The sequence below is a fragment of the Oncorhynchus kisutch genome, linkage group LG1 (assembly GCF_002021735.2).
Source record: "Oncorhynchus kisutch isolate 150728-3 linkage group LG1, Okis_V2, whole genome shotgun sequence".
Lineage (NCBI taxonomy): Eukaryota > Metazoa > Chordata > Actinopteri > Salmoniformes > Salmonidae > Oncorhynchus > Oncorhynchus kisutch.
Genome location: NC_034174.2, coordinates 32,409,702 through 32,436,793, shown reverse-complemented (window position 1 = coordinate 32,436,793; position 27,092 = coordinate 32,409,702). Strand labels below are relative to the sequence as shown.

Genomic DNA, 27,092 nt, shown 5'->3' with positions numbered 1-27,092 from the left:
CCCCTATAATCGCCAAGCCTATCTCTGACCTCTCTCCTCTCTGGGGAGGTTCCCATTGCTTGGAAGGTAGCCACGGTTCATCCTATATTTAAAGGGAGAAACCAAGCTGATCCTAACTGTTATAGGCCTATTTCTATTTTGCCCTGTTTATCAATTGTTGGAAAAACTTGTAAATAATCAACTGACTGGCTTTCTTGATGTCTATAGTATTCTCTCTGGTATTCAATCTGTTTTCCGTTCAGATTATGGATGTGTCACTGCAACCTTAATGGTCCTCAATGATGTCGCCATTGCCCTTGATTCTAAGCAATATTGTGCTGCTATTTTTATTGACTTGGCCAAAGCTTTTGATACGGTATACCATTCCATTCTTGTGGGCTGTCTAAGGAGTATTGGTGTCTCTGAGGCCTGGTTTGGCCTGGTTTGCTAACTACCTCTCTCAAAGAGTGCAGTGTATCAAACCAGAACGAACATCTGCTGTCTCAGCCACTGCCTGTCACCAAGGGTGTACCCCAAGGCTCGATCCTAGGCCCCACATTCTTCTCAATTTATATCAGCAACATAGCTCAGGCAGTAGGAAGCTCTCTCATCCATTTATATGCAGATGATACCGTCTTATACTCAGCTGGCCCCTCCCCGGATTTAGTGTTAAACACTTTACAACAAAGCTTTCTTAGTGTCCAACAAGCTTTCTCTGCCCTTAACCTCGTTCTGAACACCTCCAAAACAAAGGTCATGTGGTTTGGTAAGAATAATGCCCCTCTCCCCACAGGTGTGATTACTACCTCTTGAGGGTTTAGAGCTTGAGGTAGTCACCTCATACAAGTACTTGGGAGTATGGCTCGACGGTACACTGTCCTTCTTTCAGCACATATCAAAGCTGCAGGCTGCAGGCTGTAATCATTCCTCTTTCACCCCAGCTGCTAAACTAACCTTGATTCCGATGACCATCCTACCCATGCTAGATTACAGAGACATAATTTATAGATCGGCAGGTAAGGGTGCTCTCAAGCAACTAAATGTTCTTTACCATTCGGCCATCAGATTTGCCACCAATGCTCCTAAAAGGACACATCACTGCACTCTATACTCTTCTGTAAACTGGTCATCTCTGTATACCCGTCTCAAAACCCACTGGTTGATCCTTATTTATAAAACCCTCTTAGGCCTCACTCCCCCCTATCTAAGATATCTACTGCAGCCCTCATCCTCCACATACAACACCTGTTCTGCCAGTCACATTCTATTAAAGGCACACACATCCCTGGGTCGCTCCTCTTTTCAGTTCACTGCAGCTAACGACTGGAACGAGCTGCAACAAACACTCAAACTGGACTGTTTTATCTCAATCTCTTCATTCACAGACTCAATCATGGACACTTACTGACAGTTATGGCTGCTTTGAGTGATGTTTTGCTGTCTCTACCTTCTTGCCCTTTGTGCTCTTGTCTGTGCCCTAGAATGTTTGTGCCATGTTTTGTGCTGCTACCATGTAGTGCTGCTGCTATGTTGTGTTGCTACCATGTTGTTGTCATGTTGTGTTGCTACCATGCTGTGTTGTCATGTGTTGCTGCCATGCTATGTTGTTGTCTTAGGTCTCTCTTCATGTAGTGTTCTGTTGTCTCTCTTGTCGTGATGTGTGTTTTGTCCTATATTTTTATTACATTTATTTTTATTTTTAATCCCAGCCCTGTTCCCGCAGGAGGCCTTTTCCTCCCCCGAGCAGGGGGCAAATCCGCCATTTTGGGCACAGTTGCTCCGGCCCGCCATCTCTGACATTCCATGCAGTCGTATTGGTGCTTACGAATGGCTCCTCGTCCTCCAAGTATCCTGTACCTCCACCTCATCTTCCCATAGGCTCTCTCTGGCCCTGGGTGGAGAAGCCTCTCATCATAACTCTTGAGATGAGGAGGCTGGTGAGAAGGTGTCTGGAGTCAAGGATAATTGGGTGGATAGCATCGGGATCCAAGACTTCTGCTTGGCGCAGCCTCCCCCCGACTCTGATCAATCCGAGTATTTGGTCGTACTCTGGGGCAAGAGAGAGAAGACATCTGTCCTTAGCAACTTCCCTACCGGCTTTCAGAGCTTTTAGCTCCTCAGGGAAGCTGGCCCAGCTGAGCAAGTAGCGATGAATTAAAGGACAATTCCACCAACTCCATGGGCCTTTCTACAACTCCTCCTCAATGCTTCACGGTGGGAACCACACATGTGGAGATCATCCGTTCACCTACTCTGCTTCTCAGGCACAGCGGTTGGAACGAAATATCTCAAATTTGGACTCATCAGAACAAAGGATTATTTTCCACCGGTCTAATGTCCATTGCTCGTGTTTCTTGGCCCAACCAAGTCTCTTCTTCTTATTGGTGTCCTTTAGTAGTAGTTTGTTTGCAGCAATTCGACCATGAAGGCCTGATTCACGCAGTCTCCTCTGAAAAGTTAATGTTGAGATGTGTCTGATACTTGAACTCTGTGAAGCATTTATTTGGGCTGGTAACTCTAATGAACTTATCCTCTGCAGCAGAGGTAACTCTGGGTCTTCCTTTCCTGTGGTGGTCCTCATGAGAGCCAGTTTCATCATAGCGCTAGATGGTTTTTGTAACTGCACTTTGAAACTTTCAAAGTTCTTGACATTTTCCGGATTGACTGACCTTCATGACTTAAAGTAATGATGGACTGTCATTTTTCTTTGCTTATTTGAGCTGTTCTTGCCATAATATGGACTTGGTCTTTTACCAAATAGGGCTATCTTCTGTATACCACCCCTACCTTGTCACAATGCAACTGATTGACTCAAACGCATTAAGAAGGAAAGAAATTCCACAAATTAACTTTTAATAAGGCACACCTGTTAATAGAAATGCATTCCAGGTGACTACCACATGAAGCTGGCTATGAACATGCCAAGAGTGTGCAAAGCTTTTATCAAGCTGAAGGGTGGCTATTGTCATGGAAATGCTAACCAGAAAAGAAGAGATAGACTGTAGATTCCTCAAAACAACTTATTTTCTTATAAGATTTGCAAAAGTGGAGCTGGTTAACAATTGCACAACAGGTGCAACAGTCAAGAGGCCAAAAAACAAGAGTTGGGTCTCAGCCTTTATAGGAAAATACAACCTCTTTTGTCTATGTGACAGTTTAGCAGGTGTGTGAGATCATGGTGGGAGCATTGCGTACAAACAAGTGATAACACCAGTTTTGTTACTCCTTTCTGCTGACAGAATTGTCGCTGCTGCTCAAGCTAGCCTCTGTTCTCTTCTTATCTCCACACAGCGGTGCCATTGAAAGATCATTTTTGTATATATATATATATATATATATATATATATATATATATATATATTAGACCCGCCCCCCCCCAAAAAGGGGTAGCAGTGCTGTGAAAAACAGTTGTAATGCACTAGAGTGCAAAACACTTAGATGTTCCTGATGTTTAATTAGCATGTCTTTGCAGATGGACTCTTGTTTTGAAGAAAGAAATCCGAGATCGTGCTGCCAGCATAATATCCTGCTGCTAGGAGAGCGGTAGTGTCAAAGATTTTTATAACTAACCCAAGATAGACCACAGCCTGTCTTTTCCAACGGGACCAAACTACTCATAGCGGGCAGAATAAGCAAGGAGGTGGTCAGAGCCATGCACGAGTTAGCCAGATCCTATTGGCATGTATTTGCATATTTCCGTTAGGGAAATACTACATTTTGAAGTGCGCGGGTGCAATAACTCCTTTCGCCCTTGCACTCCTTCTACATATTTAAAACTTTGGCAAAGAGTAAAGTCTACAGATCTTAGTCCAGTCTGTTCATAACAGATTTAAGTGTTGGGAATAGAACACAGTATTGAGTTCAAATGTTTCATCTATTACAAAATTAAAAGAATATCAGCCAAAATCCATCTCGCACCATCTTCTCCCACTGCCGGCCACTGGGCTTCCTCTCATCACCATATTGGTGGTGAGTGGAAACACCAAACAGATGTATCAGATTCATACATCAGGTGAAACATCGTTTTATCTGTAGCAATGGGAGCGTTCACGCAGATAACCTTTGTCAAGACGTTGATCACCACCATTCAAAGTGTGTTGCATTTTGGTTAAGAAAATTGTCAGACTTGCGATGACTCGTTGATTGCATGACCTTTACAACAACCATGTGATCAAAGGTTATGAACTTTCCACTACAGTTGCCTGGAAATTTCTGCAGTTTCTCCTCACCAACTGTAACTTGAAGACCGAACCAAAGCAATGTGGGAGACAACCTTCTTTTTTCTTGGAAGCAAAAGGCACTACATGCTCATAAATGGTTGATGTCGCCACCTGTCATTGGTTATTAACAATGCATGTTTACTGTTTTGGGTGGATAACTATTTAGAGCTTTAATACATCTTTATCCTTACATGTGATCCAAATTTCTAACATAAATAAATGAAATATCCTACTTGCGACAATATAGCAAATTTATTTATCTCGATGTTACTGTAATGTTGTGTCCCATGTTATTGTCACGACTTCCGCCAAAGTCGGAAGTCGGGCGGCGTTCGGCGATCGACATCACCGGCTTTCTAGCCATCGCCACTCCATTTCTCATATATCCATTTGTTTTGTCTTGTTTCATACACACCTGGTTTTCATTCCATAATCACACTGCATGTATTTAGTCCTCTGTTCCCTTCCATGTCTTTGTGTGTAATTGTTTTTGGTGTATGTTCATGCGTTGTACTTAGACGTCATGTTGTGCCTATTTTTTGACCGGAATAAAAGTGTGCCCGTTTACTCTACTCTGCTCTCCCTGCTCTTTCGACCTTCGTCTCTCCCGAGCCAGTACGGGAGTTGTAGCGACGAGACAAGATAGTAACTACTAACAATTGGATACCACGAAATTGGGGAGAAAAGGGGGTAAAAATAAAATAAAATGCATTTTAAAAAGGAATTCCTTGGCCGCCGGAGCAGGCTGGAACAACAGGGCCCTCATCGACCACTATCGGTGCAGCCTGCGCAAGGACGTCCAATGTGAGCTGGAGTGCAGGGATGCCACCATCTCCTTCGACCAACTGGTGGATTTGTCCATCCGGTTGGATAACCTGCTGGTCACCCGCGGACGTCCAGAGGGGGGCTCTGTCTGTGCCATCTTCCAGCACCCACGCTCCGGTGCCCATGGATTTGAGAGGGGCTGCGCGTAGGGAGATTGGAGGAGGAGCCTCTGTGGCCACAGAGGGCACACTGCCGGTCGGTGCCGTGTTGGTTCCTCTGGAAGTCGAGGTAACTGGCAGGGCAATCTGGCGTCACCCCAGGTGAGTTTGCACCACACTCATCCAGAGTCCTCTGTTGACCACCTGTTTATACCTGTTTGTTTCCCAGATTTTTCCCCGCATTCCAAGCATAAGGCACTCCTCGATTCAGGTGCAGCTGGGAATTTTATCAACAGAGCGTTAGTCCTTAGTTTAGGGATCCCCATTATTTCTGTAGTTAGACCTTTCCCGGTTCACGCTCTGGATAGTCGACCATTAGGGTCCGGGCTAATCAGGGAAGCCACCATCTCCCTGGCCATGGAGACGCAGGGGGGTCACAAGGAGAAAATCAGTCTCTTCCTCATTGACTGTCCTGCGTTTCCCGTGATACTAGGCCTTCCCTGGTTAGCGTATCATAACCCCACTATTTCCTGGCAACAGAGGGCCCTCACGGGGTGGTCGCAAGAGTGCTCAGGGAGGTGTGTAGGGGTTTCCGTTGGTGCGCATCCCCCCAGAATTTGCCGATTTGGCTCTCGCCTTCTGTAAAAAGAAGGCGACTCAATTACCACCTCATCGACAGGGGGGTTGTGCGATAAATCTCCTGGCAGACGCTACGCTTCCCAGGAGTCACGTGTATCCCCTGTCGCAAGCGGAGATGGTGGCTATGGAGACATATGTCTCTTAATCCCTGCGTCAGGGGTACATTTGGTCCTCCACTTTACCCGCCTCCTTGAGGTAATATTTTTTGTGAAGAAGAAGGAGGATGGAGGTCTGCGCCCGTGCATTGACTATAAAGGTCTCAATCAAATCACAGTGAGGTATAGTTACCCGCTACCTCTTATCGCCACGGCAATTGAGTCAATGCATGGGGCGAGCTTCTTCACGAAACTGGATCTCAGGAGTGCGTATAACCTGGTGCGTATCCGGGAGGGAGACGAGTGGAAGACCGCGTTTAGTACCACCTCAGGGCATTATGAGTACTTCCGTATGTCATGCCCGTAGTCATGCCATACGGGTTGATGAATGCTCCATCAGTTTTCCAATCCTTTGTAGACGAGATTTTCAGGGACCTGCACGGTCAGGGTGTAGTGGTGTATGTTGATGACAATCTGATATACTCTGCTACACGCGCCGAGCATGTGTCCTTGGTACGCAAGGTACTTGGACGACTGTTGGAGCATGACCTGTATGTCAAGGCAGAGAAATGCCTGTTCTTTCAGCAGGTCGTCTCCTTCCTAGGGTATCGTATTTCCACATCAGGGGTGGAAATGGAGAGTGACCGCATTGCAGCCGTGTGTAATTGGCCGATTCCCACCACAGTGAAGGAGGTGCAGCGATTTTTAGGGTATGCCAATTACTACCGGAGATTTATCCAGGGTTTTGGAAAAGGTGGCTGCTCGCATTACCTCACTGCTGAAGGTGGGTCCGGTAAGGTTGCAGTGGTCGGCTGAGGCAGACAGGGCTTTTGGGCAGCTAAGAGCTCTGTTTACTTCGGCTCCTGTGCTGGCCCATCCGGATCCCTCTTTGGCGTTCATAGTGGAGGTGGACACGTCCGAGGCTGGGATAGGAGCCGTCCTCTCACGGCGCTCGGGTACGCCACCAATCTCTGCCCCTGTGCTTTCTTCTCTAAGAAGCTCAGCCCAGCGGAGCGTAACTATGATGTGGGGGAGCGGGAGCTGTTGGCTGTGGTTAAAGCGTTGAAGGCGTGGGGACATTGGCTTGAGGGGGCTAAACACCCTTTTCTCATCTGAACTGACCACTGCGGCGAGGAGACTGAATCCTCGTCAGGCAAGGTGGGCTATGTTCTTTACCCGTTTTGTGTTTACTTTGTTTACCAGGTTCCCAGAATACGAAGGCAGGCGCACTGTCCCGGCTGTATGACACAGAGGAGCAGACTATGGATCAGACTCCCGGCCTCTTGCCTGGTAGCGCCGGTCGTGTGGGAGTTGGACCCGGACATTGAGCAGGCGTTGCGTACAGAGCCCGCTCCCCTCCAGTGTCCTGTCGGGCGTATTTACGTTCCGTCTGCTGTCCATGACCAGTTGATCTATTGGGCACACACGTCACCCTCCTCTGGTCATCCGGGGATCGGTCGGACGGTGCACTGTCTGACTGGGAATTACTGGTGTCCCACCTTAGCTAAGGACGTGTTTCCTCCTGCTCGGTGTGTGCCCAGTGTAAGGCTCTGAGACACCTGTCCAGAGGTAAGCTACACCCCTTACCCGTTCCACGACGACCTTGGTCACACTTTTTTAACCAATCTACCTCTTTCACAGGGAAACACTACGATCCTGGTTGTTGTGGATCGTTTCTCTAAGTCCTGTCGTCTCCTCCCTCTGCCCGGTCTTCCTACGGCCCTACAGACTGCCGAAGCCCTGTTTACTCATGTATTCCGGCACTACGGGGTGCTTGAGGATATAGTGTCTGATCCGGGTCCCCAGTTCACGTCGAGAGTCTGGAAGGCGTTCATGGAACGTCTGGGGTCACGATTAGCCTTACCTCGGGTTTTCACCCCGAGAGTAACGGGCAGGTAGAGAGAGTCAACCAGGATGTGGGCAGGTTTCTGCGGTCCTATTGCCAGGACCGGCCAGGGGAGTGGGTGGCGTTCGTGCCCTGGGCCGAGATGGCACAAAACTCGCTTCGCCACTCCTCCACTAACCTCTCCCCCTTTCAGTGCATATTGGGGTACCAGCTGGTGGCATCAGGGTCAGACCGAGGCTCCTGTGGTGGACGACTGGTTCAGGCGCTTGGAGTAGACATGGGAGGCCGCCCATGTTCACCTCCAGCGAGCAGCGCTTCGCCAAAAGACCAGCGCGGACCGTCACCGCAGTGAGACTCTCGACCCGAAAACTGCCCCTCCGCCTGCCTTGCCGGAAGCTGGGTCTGTGGTTTGTGGAGCCATTCAAAGTCCTGAGGAGGGTGAACAAGGTATGTTACAGATTACAGCTTCCCTCTGATGACCTTACTAACCCCTCGTTCCATGTGTCTCTCCTCAGGCCGGTGGTGGCTGGTCCACTCCAGGAATTTGAGGTGCGGGAGGTCCCTCCGCCCCCCCCTGGACATCGAGGGGGCACCGGCGTACTCCGTTCGTTCCATCCTGGATTCGAGGCGTCAGGCAAGGGGCCTTCAGTACTTCGTGGAGTGGGAGTGGTAAGGTCCGGAGGAGAGGTGCTGGGTTCCGGTCGCGGATGTTCTGGACCCTGAACTGTTGCGGGAGTTTTACCTTCGCCGGCCGGATCGTCCTGCGCCTCGCCCTCCAGGTCATCCCCGAGGCCGGTGTCAGAGCTTTTGGGCAGGTGTCAGGGCTTTTTTTACAGGCCTGTGAGAGACAGAAATCTTGCTTGTTTGTAGGTGACCAAATACTTATTTTCCACCATAATTTGCAAATAAATTCATTAAAAATCCTACCATGCGATTTTCTGGATTTTTTCTCTCTCATTTTGTCTGTCATAGTTGAAGTGTACCTATGATGAAAATTACAGGCCTCTCTCATCTTTTTAAGTGGGAGAACTTGCACAATTGGTGGCTGACTAAATACTTTTTTGCCCCACTGTATATACACAGATGTTGCTCTCTGGTTTCATCAGACTGTTTAACAGTCCAGTCGCGGTGCTTGGGTAAAATCACTAAGGAAGTCAAGACAAGCCAGCAAAAAAGACATATTTCAATCTATGTTGTGATAGTTGTGATAATTGCCTCGTTTGCTCTAAAAACCAATTTATTCATAGGCCACCGTGATATAAGGCTGTGACAACAAAAAGACAAGTCATAAAGTGGCGGAATAAATTCAACTACACATACATTAGTTTCATCACAAAACCAGAGAGCAACATCTGTCTGGTGAAGTCCACAAAGCAAATATTTCATGTAACAAACTATTATATCAATCAAATGTATTTCAATCAATGTCCTGGAGGGCATACAGTGTGAGTTGGACTGTCCGCACCACGCTCTGAAGAGCCCTGTGGTTGAGGGAGGTGTAATTGCCTTACCAGGCGGGGATACAGCCCGACAGGATGCTCTCAATGGTGCATCTGTAGAAGTTTGTGAGGATCTTAGGGGCCAAGCCAAATTTCTTCAGCCTCCTGAGGTTGCACCTTCTTCACCACGCTGTCTGTATGAAGAGACCATTTCAGGTTGTCAGTGATGTCCACGCCAAGGAACTTGAAGCTTTTGACCCTCTCCACTGCAGCCTCATCTTCGATGTGGATGGGGGTGTGCTGTCTCTAAAGTCAGGCCTACCACTGTTGTCCTCAGCAAACTTGATTGAGTTGGAGACATGCTTGGCCACTCATTCATGGGTGAAAAGTGAGTACAGGAGGGGGCTGAGCACGGATCACTATGGGGGCCCCTGTTTTGTGGGTCAGCATGGTGGAGGTGTTGTTGCTTACCTTCACCACTACATGAGGAATATCATGTGCACAGTACGTGCATGTGTCTATACAGAAGAATAGATTTAAACCGACAGACAATAATTTGTGAAATATATGATATTACTGTAACTACAGTATCTTGACTACTCAAACGTAATTCTTCCGTTGTGCTATGTTCGCTACATACTTCAGAATAAACTAATGACTGTTGGCTTGGCTTAGCGTTTGGCTGGAGCAAGGAGTCCCACCTAGCAAAATGTGGTTGAAAAGACGACTCTGCCTGACATCCAAAAGATACATGTTTAACTATTCCATGCCTCACCATTATTATTGCCAATACATATTAACAAAAGGGGTTTCCATTTGGTTCATATTTACAGTTCATGTAACATTTAGTAATCATCATTATTTATGCAACCAACAGAATTTATTTGCCCAATTATATTTATAAACAATGGAGTAAAACAAGCTTATATTTTGGATTGGACATTGCATCCTATTCTTTCTCTTTTAATCAATGGCATCAACATATTGGAAAACCAGTGAACCGACCAATGTGGAGAATCAACAATACGTCAAGGGATTTAAGCATTGATTGATAAGCTTAAAAGTCCATCTCCCACCCATAGAGAGACCTATATACTGTAGCTTACCCTCCAGTCTTGGAGGTAGCAAGGCAGGACGTCTTGACTCATCTCCTGGTCAGTAGGGGGTGAGCAAATCATCACTGGTTCATACACACACAGGACAGTGACATAAACCTTAGTTAATACAACACTACTATAGAGAGAAATAGAAATGCCGTCTTTTTGTAGACACTGACTCCATGGTTCGTTGGACAAAGCATGCAGGTAGGGTTTTTAGATACAGTTGAAGTCGGAAGTTTACATACACTTAGGTTGGAGTCATTAAAACTCATTTTTCAACCACTCCACACATTTCTTGTTAACAAACTATAGTTTTGGCAAGTCGGTTAGGACATCTACTCTATGCATGACACAAGTCATTTTACAACAATTGTGCACAGACTATTTATTTCACTTATAACTGACCTCAATCCTATAGAAAATGTGTGGGCAGAACTTAAAAAGCGTGTGCGAGCAAGGAGACCTACAAACCTGACTCAGTTCCACCAGCTCTCTCAGGAGGAATGGGCCAAAATTCACCCAACTTACTGTGGGAAGCTTGTGGAAGGATACCCGAAACGTTTGACCCAAGTTAAACAATGCAAAGGCAATGCTACCAAATGCTAATTGACTGTATGTAAACCTCTGACCCACTGGGAATGTGATGAAAGAAATAAAAGCTGAAATAAATCATTCTCTCTACTACTATTCTGACATTTCACATTCTTAAAATAAAGTGGTGATCCTAACTGACCTAAGACAGGGAATTTTTACTAGGATTAAATGTCAGGAATTGTGAAAAACTGAGTTTAAATGTATTTGGCTAAGGTGTATAATGTGTAAACTTCCGACTTCAACTGTAAATGCATAAAATATGGTCTGAGGTTAACACAGGCTTAGGAGATCTTGTATGTTTTGATCTATGTGATGATCATCATCATCATCATCAGCCAATGTCACTTTTTTGTACATTTTGAAGCGTTTATGTAATCATACAAATAACATAAAGGCATCATAATTCATTAAGGGCTCTATACCATGCCTTCTTAACTGTCCGTGGGAATATTAATTCAGTTTTAGTGACTTGAAATAAATCTAAAACTTCAGTCTCACATACATGTTAATAGTGTATAACAAGAGGTATTACAGAGTGGTATGCATTTGATTATGATAATGCTATCTCTTACCTCTCCAGCTCTCCAAATTTCAGCTTGACTACATTGATGTGAATGCAGGAGGAAGCGTGTGGCCAGCACCTCAAACACTAACCCTGCAGAAAGCGACACACAATTATGTAACTCTTCTGATGAATGGAAAAGTGTTGCAGTTGACAATCATCAATGCAGGAGGAACACATGTTGAATGCAGCCTTGCTTACCACTGTGTCCCTGAACACAAGCCTTCCCCAGTGCATGGGCCTCAAAAGTCAGGGAGCAGTCTTTTTCCATCTGGTAACAACACAGTGTATTGACAGTGAGTGACCCACAATAACATACATCGATGTAGACAGTTAAAAGTTCAAACAGACGTAAATGGGCCCTTAATCAGGATGCACTATACAGCATGAAATAATTACTATCTTCTGCATGGACAAACAAACCTCTGAGCCTGACAGATTCTCTCCAGAGCAGTCTAAGGCTGTTTATAAAAGCCAATTAAATGCTTAGTCCTCCCATAATCAAACAAGAATAATGGCAAAGTTTAGAGCTTGTCAGTGAAAGAACCAAATTCAATTGTTTTCCCCCCATGTATAAACATGTATCTATCTATATATGTATCGGATCATCCTGAAAGTTAAAGACCCCCCCAGTGTATTTTGGAATGAAAATTCTTCAAATGTATTTTATGTTTTAACATCAGCTATGCAAAGACCCAACTGTTACATGACATACCTTCTGTAAAAGCCCAACAACACCATGCTGGTCTGTGGGGAAAAAAGAAGCAAAAATGAGCCTTGGCATGGCAACATATATTGTAAAAATTATAACAGTTTACAGTTAAGCCACTGGTATGACAATAATATAACTAGCTAGCTATTACAGTTGTCACTCAGCAATAAAGTGAAGTGCATTACAGCCTAACAAAACTCTGGTCATGAGAATTCATAGCTAACATTTTTTAACTGCATTTGTCAAAGAGATTGTGCAGAGACACATTTGACTGACTAACTAATACAAATGGTGCAGAAATCAAATGTATCATGACAGAAAAGTGTGTGCTAGCTTACCAACAGTAGGTCAATTTAACAGAGGTAAAGACAGTTTCAGGTTGGATTTTCCACGGATATTTGCCTAGCTCCTTGGTCATGTGACCTACTGACTTCAAACAAGGTTCAGAATGTCCACTGACTACCCTTGTATATTGCACACCATTTAGTTTGTCCATTTTCATCTCATACAATTTTACATGAATTGTGTAAACTTTAGAATTTCAATAGCTCCTTGGTCATGAGACCTACTGACTTCAAACAATGTTCAGAATGTACACTCAGTGGGCCTACACATTGAAAATTGCCTCAAGGCCTACACTCCCTGCCCGCCCTCTCCCTGGGCCTGAGAGTGTATAGCTTACTCCCTGGAACTACAGACCTCCACACCTATTCTCTCTACCCCCTCAACACCCCTCTTCCTTGGCCTAAGAGTTTAGCTTACTCCCTGGAATTGCTCAAATGTCTATAGTCCCACTGTCATGAACCACGTGCACCTGGACGAGCCCAGGCAGATGGACAACCACCACATAGCCTCATACCTATCCAGAGCCCAGTGTCAATGTCTTACGCCTTCTACTCGCCTTCTACTCGCCTCCCCTCACATTCTGTGTGTGGCCCCTGGCCTCTGGTCCTTCTCCGTGCACCTGGTAACCCGTAATTAAAGGAGAAGGATGGTGGAGGAAGACGCCTTCCTTCCCCAACAAAAGCTTGGATCGAGGGCTGACTTTCAATAGATCGCAGCGAGTGAGAAGCTCAGATTCGTACGAAACCATGACCCAGAATCAGGTCGTCGTCTACGAGTGATTTAGCACAAGGTTCCCCACAAACATGCGGTGCGCATCAGGAGAGGGGCGGCAACCCATCCGGCCGCACCCCAACCCTGTCACGAACAGCTCTACTCAACCGCCAAAAGAGGCAGGCTATCTTGGGCCAACTGAAGATTCGCAGCACTACGGTATCGTTATGTTTAGGGGGGATTCTGACTTAGAGGTGTTCAGTCATAATCTCACAGATGGTAGCTTCGCACCAGCCAAGCAAATACACCAAATGTCTGAACCTGCGGTTCCTCTCGTACTGAGCGGAATTACTATTGCAACAACACATCATCAGTAGGGTAAAACTAGCCGGTCTCACGACGGTCTAAACCCAGCTCATGTTCCCTATTAGTGGGTGAACAAACCAACGCTTGGTGCATTCTGCTTCACAGTGATAGGAAGAGGGGACAGCGAAAGATCAAAAAGCGACGTCACTATGAACGATTGGCCGCCACAAGCCAGTTATCGTTGTAGTAACTTTTGACACCCCCTGCTTAAAAGCCCAAAACTCAGAAGGATTGTGAGGCCCCGCTTCACGGTCTGTATTCACACCGAAAATCAAGATCAAGCGAGCTTTTGCCCTTCTGCTCCACGGGAAGTTTCTGACGATTTGACAGGTGGACCGCCCCAGTCAAATTCCCCACCTGCCACTGTCCCCGGAGCAGGTCACAACTGGAGCGAGCACTTGGGGCTCACCTCCCTGCCTCACCGGGTAAGTGAAAAAACAATAAGCATAGTGGTATTTCATCGGCGGCCGAGGCCTCCCACTACTTCTACTCCTCTCATGTCTCTTCACAGTGCCAGACTAGAGTCAAGCTCAACAGGGTCTTCTTTCCCCGCTGATTCCGTCAAGCCTGTTCCCTGGGCTGTGGTTTCGCTAGATAGTAGGTAGGGACACTGGGAATCACTTTCATTCATTCATGCTCGTCATTACTTAGATGACGAGGCATTTGGCTACCTCAAGAGATTCTTAATTAAGTCCCGCTGTATCGAATTTCCTTACTTTGACATGAGGGGGTAACAGCCACCCCGAAGTTGGTTTGAGTGCGACCGCTAAGGGTAGCATGCTACGGTCAGATATCATCAAATTGACATCCATTCGAGTCACGCCCGATGGCATCTGTTACGAATCCCACTGGCTCTACAGTCTAGGGGGGGATGGCAACGAGACCCTTAACGTAACTCATGCAAATTATAACAGTGGAAAAAGTAAGTGAGAACGAAAAAAAACATAGACAACTAAATTACCGTCAAACACTCATGGTTTATTTTGTAAACACACGGTAAAGGGGGGCAGGAAAAGGGGCTGAGCTGGACCCAAGGACAGAAACAAATATTCAAAAACACCCCTAAACTAAGCTAGCCTACTTCAATACAGCTAACTAACTAACTAAAAATACAGCAGGTGGTCCACCCAATTCTAACTAGGGTATTTATACAAAGTATTCCTACGGGAAATGTATGCCCATGGGCAACTTGTCTTGGTACCCCCTTTTCCCACCATCAAACAAATAGTCAAACACCATAACCAAAACAATACTCACAGGTGGGGACAAAGTGACATGTAGTTGCAAAAAAACAAAAGACAGCTCAATCCAAAGAGAGATATAGAGAGATTGAAACAACTGAATGTGTTTTTAAACCAAGGGAAAGGGGATGTGATTAGGTAATGGAAACAGGAGGTGTGCCTTCTGATTGATGACTGCATGGTGACTGATTGGGGAATGATGATTGCCACCTGTGAGGAGGGGAGAAGAAGAGAAAAGAAATACACACACACAGGATACCTGTATCCGTAACAGCATTGTCAGAGGCTTTTCTGTCTTACAAACTGAACATCAGGTGCCGCGACTAACCTTCAGCGGACTTTAACTGGGTTTTTACACCCAATCGACATCAAGTGCCAGCGCAGTACTTATAGGCTTGAGAACCAAATACCCATTCCCAGTATCTAGCGGCACCTTCAACCGGGTGTTGGAAGAAGCAACAGCAACAGAAAATAATCATTTTCTTTCAATCATTTGCTTGCCCAGACAGCCCTCTGGGACAGAGCCATAGGAACCACTTTTACCAGTGCTTCATTGATATTCCTCACTTTGAAATGAGGGGGTCACAGTCACCCCACGGGTGATTTGAGTGCGATGGCGACAAGTGGGTACGCTCCTTTGAATTTCATCAAGTTGACATTCAGTGATCCGTGCCCAGTAGGAACCTAGTCTTCTTCCGTCCGTTTTGTGGTTCCACAGCAAATCAATGGGCGTGGATGGTACTACCCACATCAGATGTAGGCCTCCCTCCCCAGACAAGCTGGAGGTACCTCTCCCCACTTCATAGGGCATGAGCCAGATCCATGCAATGCCCTATCACTGCGGGGCCAATAGGTTAAGTCGCTGCCTCAAATCTAGTGAGCGTAGAGGAGACCTCCCCACCTGAGAAGGGCCCGGTGCTCGTCCAGAGTTTCCGCCGCCAACCACCGGACCCAACCGTTCGCCCTACCCTCTGTAGCGCCTTACGGGCAGATGCCGAGCAGTTGCCACACCAGGCGGTGATGCAACCGGTCAGGATGCTCTCGATGGTGCAGCTGTAGAATCTTTTGAGGATCTGGGGATCCATGCCAAGTCTTTTCAGTCTCCTGAGGGGAAAAGGTTTTGTCGTGCTCTCTTCACGACTGTCTTGGTATGTTTGGACCATGATAGTTTGTTGATGTGGACACAAGGAACTAGAAACTCTCGACCAGCTCCACAGAGCCACATGGATGTTAATGGGGGGCTGTTCCTGTAGTCCACGATCAGCTCCTTTGTCTTGCTCACATTGAGGGAGAGGTTGTTGTCCTGCCAGTTCTCTGACCTCCTCCCTATAGGCCGTCTCATCGTTGTTGGTGATCAGGCCTACCGCTGTTGTGTCGTTTGCAAACTTAATGATGGTGTTGGAGTCGTGTTTGGCCATGCAGTAGTGGGTGAACAGGGAATACAGGAGGGGACTAAGTACACACCCCTGAGGGGCCACAGTTTTAAGGATCAGCGTGGCAGACGTGTTGTTGCCTACTCTTACCACGTGGGGGCGGCCTGTAAGGAAGTCCAGGATCCAGTTGCAGAGGGAGGTGTTTAGTCCCAGAGTCCTTAGCTTAGTGATGAGCTTCGTTGGAACTATGGTGTTGAACGCTGAGCTGTAGTCAATGAACAGCATTCTCACATAGGTGTTCCTTTTGTCCAGGTGAGAAAGGGCCGTGTGGAGTGCGATTGAGATTGCGTCCTCTGTGGATCTGTTGGGGCGGTATGCAAATGGGAGTGGGTCTAGGATGTCCGGGAGGATGCTGTTGATGCCATGACTAGCCTTTCAAAGCACTTCATGGCTACCAACGTGAGTGCCACGGGACGGTAATCATTTAGGCAGCTTACCTTCGCTTCCTTGGGCACAGAAACTATGGTGGTCTGCTTTAAACATGTAAGTATTACAGACTCGGTCAGGGAGAGGTTGAAAATGTCAGTGAAGACACTTGACAGTTGGTCTGCACATGCTTTGAGTACACGTCCTGGTAATCTGTCTGGCCCAGCGGCTTTGTGAATGTTGACCTGTTTAAAGGTTTTGTTCACGTCGGCTACCGAGAGCGTTATCACACAGTCATCCAGAACAACTGGTGCTCTCGTGCATGCTTCAGTGTTGCTTGCCTTGAAGCGAGCGTAAAAAGCATTTAGCTCATCTGGTAGGCTTGCGTCACTGGGCAGCTCGCGTCCGGGTTTCCCTTTGTAGTCCGTAATAGTTTTCAAGCACTGCCACATCTGAATAGCGTCAGAGCCATGTAGTAGGGTTGAATCTTAATCCTGTATTCACGCTTTGATTGTTTGATGGTTTGGGGGGCATAGCAGGATTTCTTATATGAGCCCGGATAAGTCTCCCGCTCCTTGAAAACGACAGCTTTAGCCTTTAGCTCGATGTGGATGTTGCCTGTAATCCATAGCTTCTGGTTGGGATGATATCTTGGTAGATAGTGTGATCTACAGCTTATCATAAGGTACTCTACCAAAGGCGAGAAATACCTAGAGACATCTTTAATTTTAGACTTCGCACACTAGCTGTTATTGACAAATAGACACACACACCCACCCCTCGTTTTACCAGAGGCAGCATCTCTGTTCTGCAGTGAGGGAAAAAAGTATTTGATCCCCTGCTGATTTTGTGCGTTTGCCCACTGACAAAGAAATGATCAGTCTATAATTTTAATGGTAGGTTTATTTGAACAGTGAGAGACAGAATAACAACAAAAGAATCCAGAAAAACACATGTCAAAAATGTTATAAATTGATTTACATTTTAATGAGGGAAATAAGTATTTGACCCCTCTGCAAAACATGACTTAGTACTTACTTGGTGGCAAAACCCTTGTTGGCAATCACATAGGTCAGACATTTCTTGTAGTTGGCCACCAGGTTTGCACACATCTCAGGAGGGATTTTGTCCCACTCCTCTTTGCAGATCTTCTCCAAGTCATTAAGGTTTCGAGGCTGACGTTTGGCAACTCGAACCTTCAGCTCCATCCACATATTTTCTATGGGATTAAGGTCTGGAGACTGGCTAGGCCACTCCAGGACCTTAATGTGCTTCTTCTTGAGCCACTCCTTTGTTGTCTTGGGTAATTGTCATGCTGGAATAACCATCCACGACCCATTTTCAATGCCCTGGCTGAGGGAAGGAGATTGTCACCCAAGAATTGACGGTACATGGCCCCATCCATCGTCCCTTTGATGCGGTGAAGTTGTCCTGTCCCCTTAGCAGAAAAACACCCCCAAAGCACAATGTTTCCACCTCCATGTTTGACAGTGGGGATGGTGTTCTTGGGGTCATAGGCAGCATTCCTCCTCCAAACACAGCGAGTTGAGTTGATGCCAAAGAGCTCCATTTCGGTCTCATCTGACCACAACACTTTTACCCAGTTGTCCTCTGAATCATTCAGATGTTCATTGGCAAACTTCAGACGGGCATGTATATGTGCTTTCTTGATCAGGGGGACCTTGCGGGTGCTGCAGGATTTCAGTCCTTCATGGCGTAGTGTGTTACCAATTGTTTTCTTGGTAACTATGGTCCTAGCTGCCTTGAGATCATTGACAAGATCCTCCTCATGATCATTGCAACTCCACGAGGTGAGTTCTTGCATGGAGCCCCAGGCCGAGGGAGACTGACAGTTATTTTGTGTTTCTTCCATTTGTGAATAATCACACCAACTGTTGTCACCTTCTCACCAAGCTGCTTGGCGATGGTCTTGTAGCCCATTCCAGCCTTGTGTAGGTCTACAATCTTGTCCCTGACATCCTTGGAGAGCTCTTTGGCCTTGGCCATGGTGGAGAGTTTGGAATCTGGTTGATTGATTGCTTCTGTGGACAGGTTTGTTTTATACAGGTAACAAACTGAGATTAGGAGCACTCCCTTTAAGAGTGTGCTCCTAATCTCAGCTCGTTACCTGTATAAACGACACCTGGGAGCCAGAATTTTTTCTGATTGAGAGGGGGTTAAATACTTATTTCCCTCCTTAAAATGCAAATCAATTTATAATATTTTTGACATGCGTTTTTCTGGATTCTTTTGTTGTTATTCTGTCTCTCGCTGTTCAAATAAACCTACCATTAAAATTATAGACTGATAATTTCTTTGTCAGTGGGCAAAAGTACAAAATCAGCAGGGGATCAAATACTTTTTTCCCTCACTATATATGGTCCGTATCGTCATTCAGCCACGTCTCGATGAAACATAAGATGTTACAGTTTTTGATTTCCTGTTGGTAGGATAATCTTAATCCTAGATTATCCAAGATTCTCATAAAGCTGCCCGATCTGCAAAATACGTGGATATGGGCCTGTTCCAGTGAAAGCAGGATGTCCTTCTCGTCGGACTCGTTAAAGGAAAAGGTTTCTTCCAGTCCATTGGTGAGTAATCGCAGCTCTGATGTCCAGAAGTTATTTTCGGTCATAAGAGACAGTAGCAGCAACATTATGTACACAATAAGTTTAAAAACAAGTTACACAAAAAGCAAAAAAACTAACTAAATAGCACAATTGGTTGGGAGAATGTAAAACGTCAGCCATACATTTCCACGTTTATTAGCTTTGCAAAGCGAATTATTGTCCAAATCGTGAAAATAAGAACTGTGTAATGTTGTGCTTAATTTTTCCAACATCGTGGCACTTATTTGGAGTCTGTAGTTCAAGTGGTTTGAATGAACGAATATCCTTCGAAAGTCCAACCTGAAACTGTCTTTACCTCGGTGTCAATTTACCAACCTAATTCCCCACTAATAGCGCCATTTGGCCTTCTGTGGAACCAAAATGCAATTACACTGCCAGTGTGATCTAGGCGTAAAGGAAATACCGCAGTGCATTCTGGTATAGCATATGCAGCGAGAGGTCAGAGTAACGTTGCTCAAGATGTCGGTCGTTTGTCTCTCGTCCTTGGGTCGCTGTAGCGCCGTGGCATTCCGATCTTCCGCCGGAATGGTGGTAAGGCTGTGTTAAATACGTCTGTGTCCATTTTAACGATTACCTAAACGGAATGTGCTTTGTTGACCGTTTCAAACGATATGCGTTTGTCGGCTAGTTATCTAGCTGCTTGCTTCGTCCCTCAAAGAACTATTGTTTACAGACCGCTCGTTGCGGAAGTTTCCGTAGCCTGACATACTTGATCAACCAAATCTAAACTATTCGGTTTCACCAGAATAACGTTTCCAGTCAACAGAGGCATATTCCGTATCTCCAGGAACAAAACTTAAGATTGTGTGGAATGTGGCCTTCGCTATCAAATCAGCTTTTTAAACACGCTTTTATCCGGTCTCCCATTTGACGCCCGTGGTGGGTGGGCTGTCATTGTAGTCCATTTTAGACCACGTAGTCACGCGAGAGTAAACTACAACATCTTCCACTCCAACAGCCGGAAAATGGGAGACCCGCGATAACGTGTTTTTAAACGGTTATTTGATAGCGAAGGACACATTGAATCGTAAGTGTTGTTCCTGCTGAGTATGCCTCTGACTGGAAACTATATTTTAGTGAAACCGAATAGTTTAGATTTAGTTAATCAAGGATTGCTCACACCTACAGCATCATAGCACAAAATGGTATGCAGCATAGATACGGTACCAGTCAAACGTTGACACACCTACTCATTCCAGGGTTTTTCTTTATTATTTTACTATTTTCTACATTGTAGAATAATAGTGAAGACGGTCAACTCTGAAATAACTCACATGGAATCATGTAGTAACCAAAAAAGTGTTAAACAGATCTAAATGTATTCTATATTTGAGATTATTCAAAGTAACCACCCTTTGCTGTAATGACAGCTTTGCACACTCTTGGCATTCTCTCAACCAGTTTCATGAGGTAGTCACCTGGAATGCATTTCAATTAACAGGTGTGCCTTCTTCAAAGTAAATTTGTGGAATTTCTTTCCTTAATGCGTTTGAGCCAATCAGTTGTGACAAGGTAGGGGTGGTATACAGAAAATGGTCTATTACCAAATAGGGCCAAGTCCATATTATGGCAAGAACAGCTCAAATAAGCAAAGAGAAACAACATTCCATCATTACTTTAAGACATGAAGGTCAGTCAATATGGAACATTTCAAGAACTTTTTAAGTTTCTTCAAGTACAGTCGCAAAAACATCAAGCGCTATGATTAAACTGGTTTTCATGAGGACCGCCACAGGAAAGGAAGACCCAGAGTTACCTATGCTGCAGAGGATAAGTTCATTCGCATTACCAGCCTCAGAAATTGCATCCCAAATAAATGCTTCACAGAGTTCAAGTAATAGACACATCTCAACATCAACTGTTCAGAGGAGACTACATGAATCAGGCCTTCATGGTCAAATTGCTGCAAACAAACCATTAATAAAGGACAACAGTAAGTAAACATGAGCAATGGACATTAGACCAATGGAAATCTGTCCTTTGGTCTGATTCCAAATGTTTAATTCCAAGGTGAACGGATGATGTCCACGTGTGGTTCCCAATGTGAAGCGTGGAGGAGGTGGTGTGGGGGTGCTTTGCTGGTGACACTCAGTGATTTATTTTGAATTCGTGGCACCCTTAACCAGGAAGCAGCGACACACCATCCCATCTGGTTTGCGTTTAGTCCCACTATCATTTGTTTTTCAACAGGACAATGGCCTCCACAGTCCACTGACCTCAACCCAATTGAGATGGTTTGGGATGAGTTGGACCGCAGAGTGAAGGAAAAGCAGCCAACAAGTGCTCTGCATATGTGGGAACTACTTCAAGACTGTTGGAAAGCATTCCAGGTGAAGTTAGTTGAGAGAATGCCAAGTGTGCAAAGCTGTGTAATTGCTGGCGATTCTTTAGATGCAAAAAACGTCCTCCCACACCAGTCACCGGTACACACCGGTCAACTCCATCATAAATCGTTGAGTTTAATCAACTAGAGTCAGAGCTGACAGTAGGCAAAGACTTGTGGATGTTTTAGCAACGGCTGCCAAAATAGCACGGTAATGTTAACAGGAACTAGAAGCACAAGCATTTCGCTACACTCGCATTAACATCTGCTAACCATGTGTATGTGACAAATAGATTTGATTTGAGGATGGCCCGACTTTGCTTAGTCCTTTTTAAAGGCACTTTTGCTCTATTGTTTGATCTTGCTTCATCTGTTTCTTGTCAATACTTCATATTGTGTCCATTGGAGATAGTGCTATTGTTCACATGTTTAAAATTAAGTAAATGCATTATGTGCGGAATGAGTTGGGTTAGTGGTGTAAGGTTAGATGATCCTGTAACACTTGATGTAATGTAGTTATGTGATCTGTAGGGGGACGGTATGGGAATGGCACAAAATATGTCTGACCTTGCTCCACCGGGTATTACGTTTCCTCTGATGTAGCATCAGCTTACCCTTCCCCATATCCTGACCTTAGATCATTGTCTAGGTGGGGCAACTTCACCCAATTCCCTCAAATCCCTTCTATAAACCTACTCTATGTGATGGACTAATGTTAAACAATTCACTCAACACTGTTTATACAATCCTCATGCCAGGAACATTGTCGTCATTCATGTGTTTTGTTATGACACGCATGGAAGAAGCAGTCGTCCTCACTCGCCTCTCTTCCTGTTAGGCGGTTCGGTATGCCCAGACAGCAGCGGCCACAGCCCCACAGCCTAGAATCAAGAAGTTCCAGGTGTACCGCTGGGACCCAGACACAGTTGGTGACAAGCCCCGCATGCAGACCTTTGACATTGACCTCAACACGTAAGTACAGCCCACCTTATCAGCTGCACACTTCCATTAGGTTGTTGGACCAAGGACTTTGTCATTTATTGAACGTTATCACAAACCACGTTTCCATCTACAGTTTTTATGTGAGTAAAGTCAAGCCGTATAAATGTATGATGGAAACAGGAAGTGTTGGTAGACTTTTTATAAATGTCGACAGACAATTTGTTAATTCGACATGGTGGGATATTTCTGTTGGTAAAATGAATTATGCAACGAATTGAGGTGGAAATGATTTCTTGTGCATACTTTTCCAAGAAATTGCACAGTTTAGGCTACTGGGTGGTGAAAGTGCACGGTTATGAACTCGATGCTCCTTTCCAATAAAATTGTGGGTCTTAATTTGTATGCTAGTGACATGATGATTGGTGCTTAAGCTGCCAATTAACAAACAAAAATGATCTTGCTCTTATCCATGTCATCATTTAACCTAACCAGTCCAGTGCCCACTTTATCAGTAAACTGTTATCTCGAGAGTATGCACGAAAACCAGATTGGTTAAGTTTGTCGCAACAGTTTGTCTGGCAACTCTATCGGTATAGCAAAAAATACAATGGAAACTCATTTAATTCCTATTTTATTTATTCGGTACATGACAACTTAAGTGCAAAAGTGTTTTTTTGTTTTGTATTTTATGTGCATGACTTAATCACAGCCTTTTATCCCTAACAAAGTCAGTCTGACACACCTCTGGTGTGGAATTGCAAGTATGATAAAGTATGCAGTAATTTTTTTTGCATGAGAATCTGTCGCAAATTTAATGGAAACCTAGCTACTGTGCTATATCTTTTTAGTACCGAGCTCCCCTTGTATATGGTGGTGATGGAAAACTACCCCTCTAGATCAGACTGGCTGTTCTTGACTGGTCCTGGGCATTGGCATGTTCTGTTGATGTTCATCTTCTTTCATTTAGGAGTTTGCGACTTGGGAGTTACAGAATGACTTCACATGTCTCAAGGTGGCCAACTATATCTCTCGATACAGTTCTCAGAAACAGAAGATCATGTTGCAGTGGTGTTCAGGGCATTAAGTATTAGCTCAAATGATGACACTGTTTGAGAGCCAATCATGAGCACCCTTCATATGGAATTAAGGAGGATAACCCTGATACTCTGGACAGGTTCCCAGTCCTACTTATGTTCTTTCTCTTTCTGTTCAGCCCTATTGGCTCACCTCTGGCAATGAGGCATCGTGACAGTACACCACAGTATTTTTATCACAAGTTCACAGCATGGATATGTATAGTATGTGTCAATCCTGTTGTCATATTTCTTCAGTGTACAGCTGTCAAATCTAATTTCATTTGTCACATGCTTTGTAAACTGATGTAGACTAACAGTGAAATGCTTACTTACAGACCCATGCCAACATGCAGAGAGAAAGAAAATGGAAAAGTAATAATATACAATGAGTAACGATAACTTGGCTATATACATGGGGTACTGAGTCGATGTACGGTGTGTGTCCTATCACTAGGCAACAGGATAGAAAACGCCGTAGCCGCAGTGTATGGGATGAGTAAAAAAGGGTCAATGCAGATAACCAATAGTTACCCAGACTGACTATTTAGCAGTCTTATGGCTTGGGGGTAGAAGCTGTTCAGGGTCCTGTTGGTTCCAGACTTGCATCGGTACTGCTTGCTGTGCGGTAGCAGAGAGAACAGTCTATGACTTGGGTGGCTGGATTGTTTGACTATTTTTGGGGGGCCTTCCTCTGAAACTGCCTGGTATTGAGGTCCTGGATAGCAGGGAGCTCAGACCCAGTGATTTACTGGGCGATCCACACTGCTCTCTGTAGCGCCTTGTGGTCAGATGCCAAGCAGTGTCCATACCAAGCGGTGGTGCAGCCAGTCAAGATGCTCTCAATGGCTCAGCTGTACAACTTTCTGAGGATTCTTTCAGCCTCCTGACTGGAAGACGCGTTGTCGTGCCATCTTCACGACTGGTGTGTGTGGATCATGATAGATCCTGTGTGTGTGTGGACCATGATAGATCCTGTGTGTGTGTGGACCATGATAGATCCTGTGTGTCTTAGGAAACAATAAGTTGACTGTGCTTCCCTCCTTTCCACAGCTGTGGCCCCATGGTATTAGACGCCCTCATCAAGATCAAGAACGAGATGGACGGCACTCTGACTTTCCGTCGCTCCTGCAGAGAGGGTCAGTGTGGGAAGGGAAGTGGGGTTAGTTTGGGACACTGATGAATAGATAACATTTTTGGAATGATTCTTGTAATGAATCACTAAATGTTCTGTGGGGAGTGAGAAGAGCTGGGATTAGTGTTCTTAAAGGTTGACTGACCGTATTTTTGTTACGTGAGGGGATTTAGGTAGCATCAAGGTTGGAAAAAGATTGGAGAAGAGGTTGGGAGTTTGGTATGACTCGCCCAGTGATCAAAGACTAAAAATGGGACCCGTTGCGTCTCTGCTTGGCACTCGGCATTAAGGAGATAGATTGGGGGTAAGGCCCTGCGGTAGACTAGCGTCCTGTCCAGAGGGTGTAACTTGTACATCAAGTTGCCTCATGCTACAGAAACAGGAGATGGGCTCCTGCTCCTATGAGCCGTTACGGCTCACACACGCCAAGGCTACTAAGGTTGGAAAGTGTGTCCAGGATGGAATTATCTAAGAACAGGATGTCCAGGGATGATACCAGGGCAGCTTAGTTCTAGTGACTGACTATCCTCAGATGGATATGCTCTAGCCAAGGAAACCTAACACGTGTCAGTTCCTTCTGCAATTTCATATAATGTCCAAGGTGTCTAATACAGTGTATGTGGGTTTGCTATGGATCAGGTATCTGTGGATCCTGTGCAATGAACATCAATGGAGGCAACACACTGGCCTGCCTCAACAAGATTGACACCAACACCAGCAAGGCTACCAAGATCTACCCTCTGCCACACATGTACGTGGTCAAGGACCTGGTGCCTGTGAGTGTCATGACATTCCATACAAGCTCTTCACAAACTGGCTGGATTCCTTTATCCACCATTATGGCTTTCAATGTTAGAAATTGGAATGAGTTTTGTGATTGGGTTCTGTTTTGGTTGCAGGATATGAGTAATTTCTATGCTCAGTACAAGTCGATCGAGCCCTACCTGAAGAAGAAAGATGAGACAAATGAGGGAAAGGAACAATACCATCAGACTGTGGAGGACAGACAAAAACTGGTACACCCAAATTACCTTTGTTCAATTTGCAATGAGCATAATTTCGACGTATGAACTTATGGCTGCTATTGTGTCCCTTCTGCACTCTTCTCCCTTTCCTCCTCATGACTTGATAATTCTCTCCCTCCCAGGATGGGCTGTATGAATGTATCCTGTGTGCGTGCTGCAGCACCAGCTGTCCCAGCTACTGGTGGAATGGAGACAAGTACTTGGGACCTGCTGTCCTCATGCAGGTCTGTGTATTTGAGTTTAGACTAGTCTGAGAACTTTTTTGTTTAGAGTTGTTGTATTTTGATCAACGGGACACTGATGGGTGAATGTGTGTATGCACCTTGGACTGTTTGTCCGTCCTCCCTCCAGGCCTATCGTTGGATGATCGACTCACGAGACGAGTTCACAGAGGAGCGTCTTTCCAAACTGCAGGATCCTTTCTCTCTCTACCGCTGTCACACCATCATGAACTGCACTAAGACCTGCCCCAAGGTAACCTCAGTCTAGTAACCAGCACTACTCCCTTCCAAGGGCTAACAGTAAACCTCACTGCTTACTAGCACACTTCTTCTTCCTCATTGTACTCAAATGCATCACCTCTCTCCTACTCTTACAGGGCCTTAACCCAGGGAAGGCGATTGCAGAGATTAAGAAGATGATGGCCACTTACAAGGAGAAGAAATCAGCTTCTGCTTGAACCCCCCCCCCCCATAAATTATACTATAATTAAGATTCCCTACCAGTGGGTTCTGATGGGCCTACACACCTGTTCAACACCTCCACACTCTAGCACTACTGACACTGGACTCCAAGGGCAATGGGTGCATGGTCCACGCCGGATTGGTGTGTACTGTAGCGCGAGAGCGTGTGTTTGTGTGTAAGAGAATGCATGGGTGCATACTGTATGTGAGACTTGACCCACTGACTTAAATGGTGCATTCCTTAGTTCATATACCCATTGTTTGGTCTCGTAGGTGTGTGTGGGTGGGTTTGAGTTCAGAGTGTGATGTATTCACAGATATTAAATATGTATATGATCTGCAGCTCTTCTGTCATACCTATATCTATCAGGAGTCTGCTTGTAATAAATCCAATGCTTTAATGCCTGCTGTTGTTTCCCTTGTTATTACACTTGCTTCAGACCAGATGTCTCTCACTTTATTCCTTTAGTAATAGTTATCACCCCTTGGCTTTATCAGCACCTTCATTGAGTGGCGTGATTCTTTGTACAGCATTTGAATGGTGATGGGTTTTTAGGATCAGCTAAATACAAAAAATACAAATGACTATGTGTGCTACAGTGGGTAGTGCCGTAATTTCAATCTATATCCTCTAGGTGTCAGTCTCACATACTTAACTGGAGTTGAGTGAAAAGGGAGAACAAATAAGGACCCTGTCCAAAAAAAGCACC

General features: G+C 45.3%; 1 protein-coding gene across 1 annotated transcript; it reads left to right on the top strand.

Annotated features, from left to right (window-relative positions):
* Positions 1 to 19,610: 19,610 nt before the first annotated feature.
* On the top strand, positions 19,611 to 26,788 carry LOC109896096 (succinate dehydrogenase [ubiquinone] iron-sulfur subunit, mitochondrial). Its single transcript, XM_020490335.2, has 8 exons — positions 19,611 to 19,732; positions 22,363 to 22,496; positions 24,593 to 24,678; positions 25,314 to 25,450; positions 25,574 to 25,690; positions 25,822 to 25,923; positions 26,051 to 26,173; positions 26,298 to 26,788. Exons 1-8 carry the CDS (start codon positions 19,628 to 19,630, stop codon positions 26,376 to 26,378), a joined length of 885 nt encoding a protein of 294 aa, XP_020345924.1. The 5' UTR covers positions 19,611 to 19,627; the 3' UTR covers positions 26,379 to 26,788.
* Positions 26,789 to 27,092: the final 304 nt, after the last annotated feature.

What these genes read in the sequence shown, in the direction of transcription:
- LOC109896096 (XM_020490335.2), top strand. Translation starts at nt 19,628, where the DNA reads ATGCAGCGAGAGGTCAGAGTAACGTTGCTCAAGATGTCGGTCGTTTGT. An exon ending in CCGTCGCTCCTGCAGAGAGG is followed by an intron (nt 24,679 to 25,313) that starts GTCAGTGTGGGA and finishes GCTATGGATCAG; the next exon opens with GTATCTGTGGATCCTGTGCA. An exon ending in TGGTCAAGGACCTGGTGCCT is followed by an intron (nt 25,451 to 25,573) that starts GTGAGTGTCATG and finishes TTTTGGTTGCAG; the next exon opens with GATATGAGTAATTTCTATGC.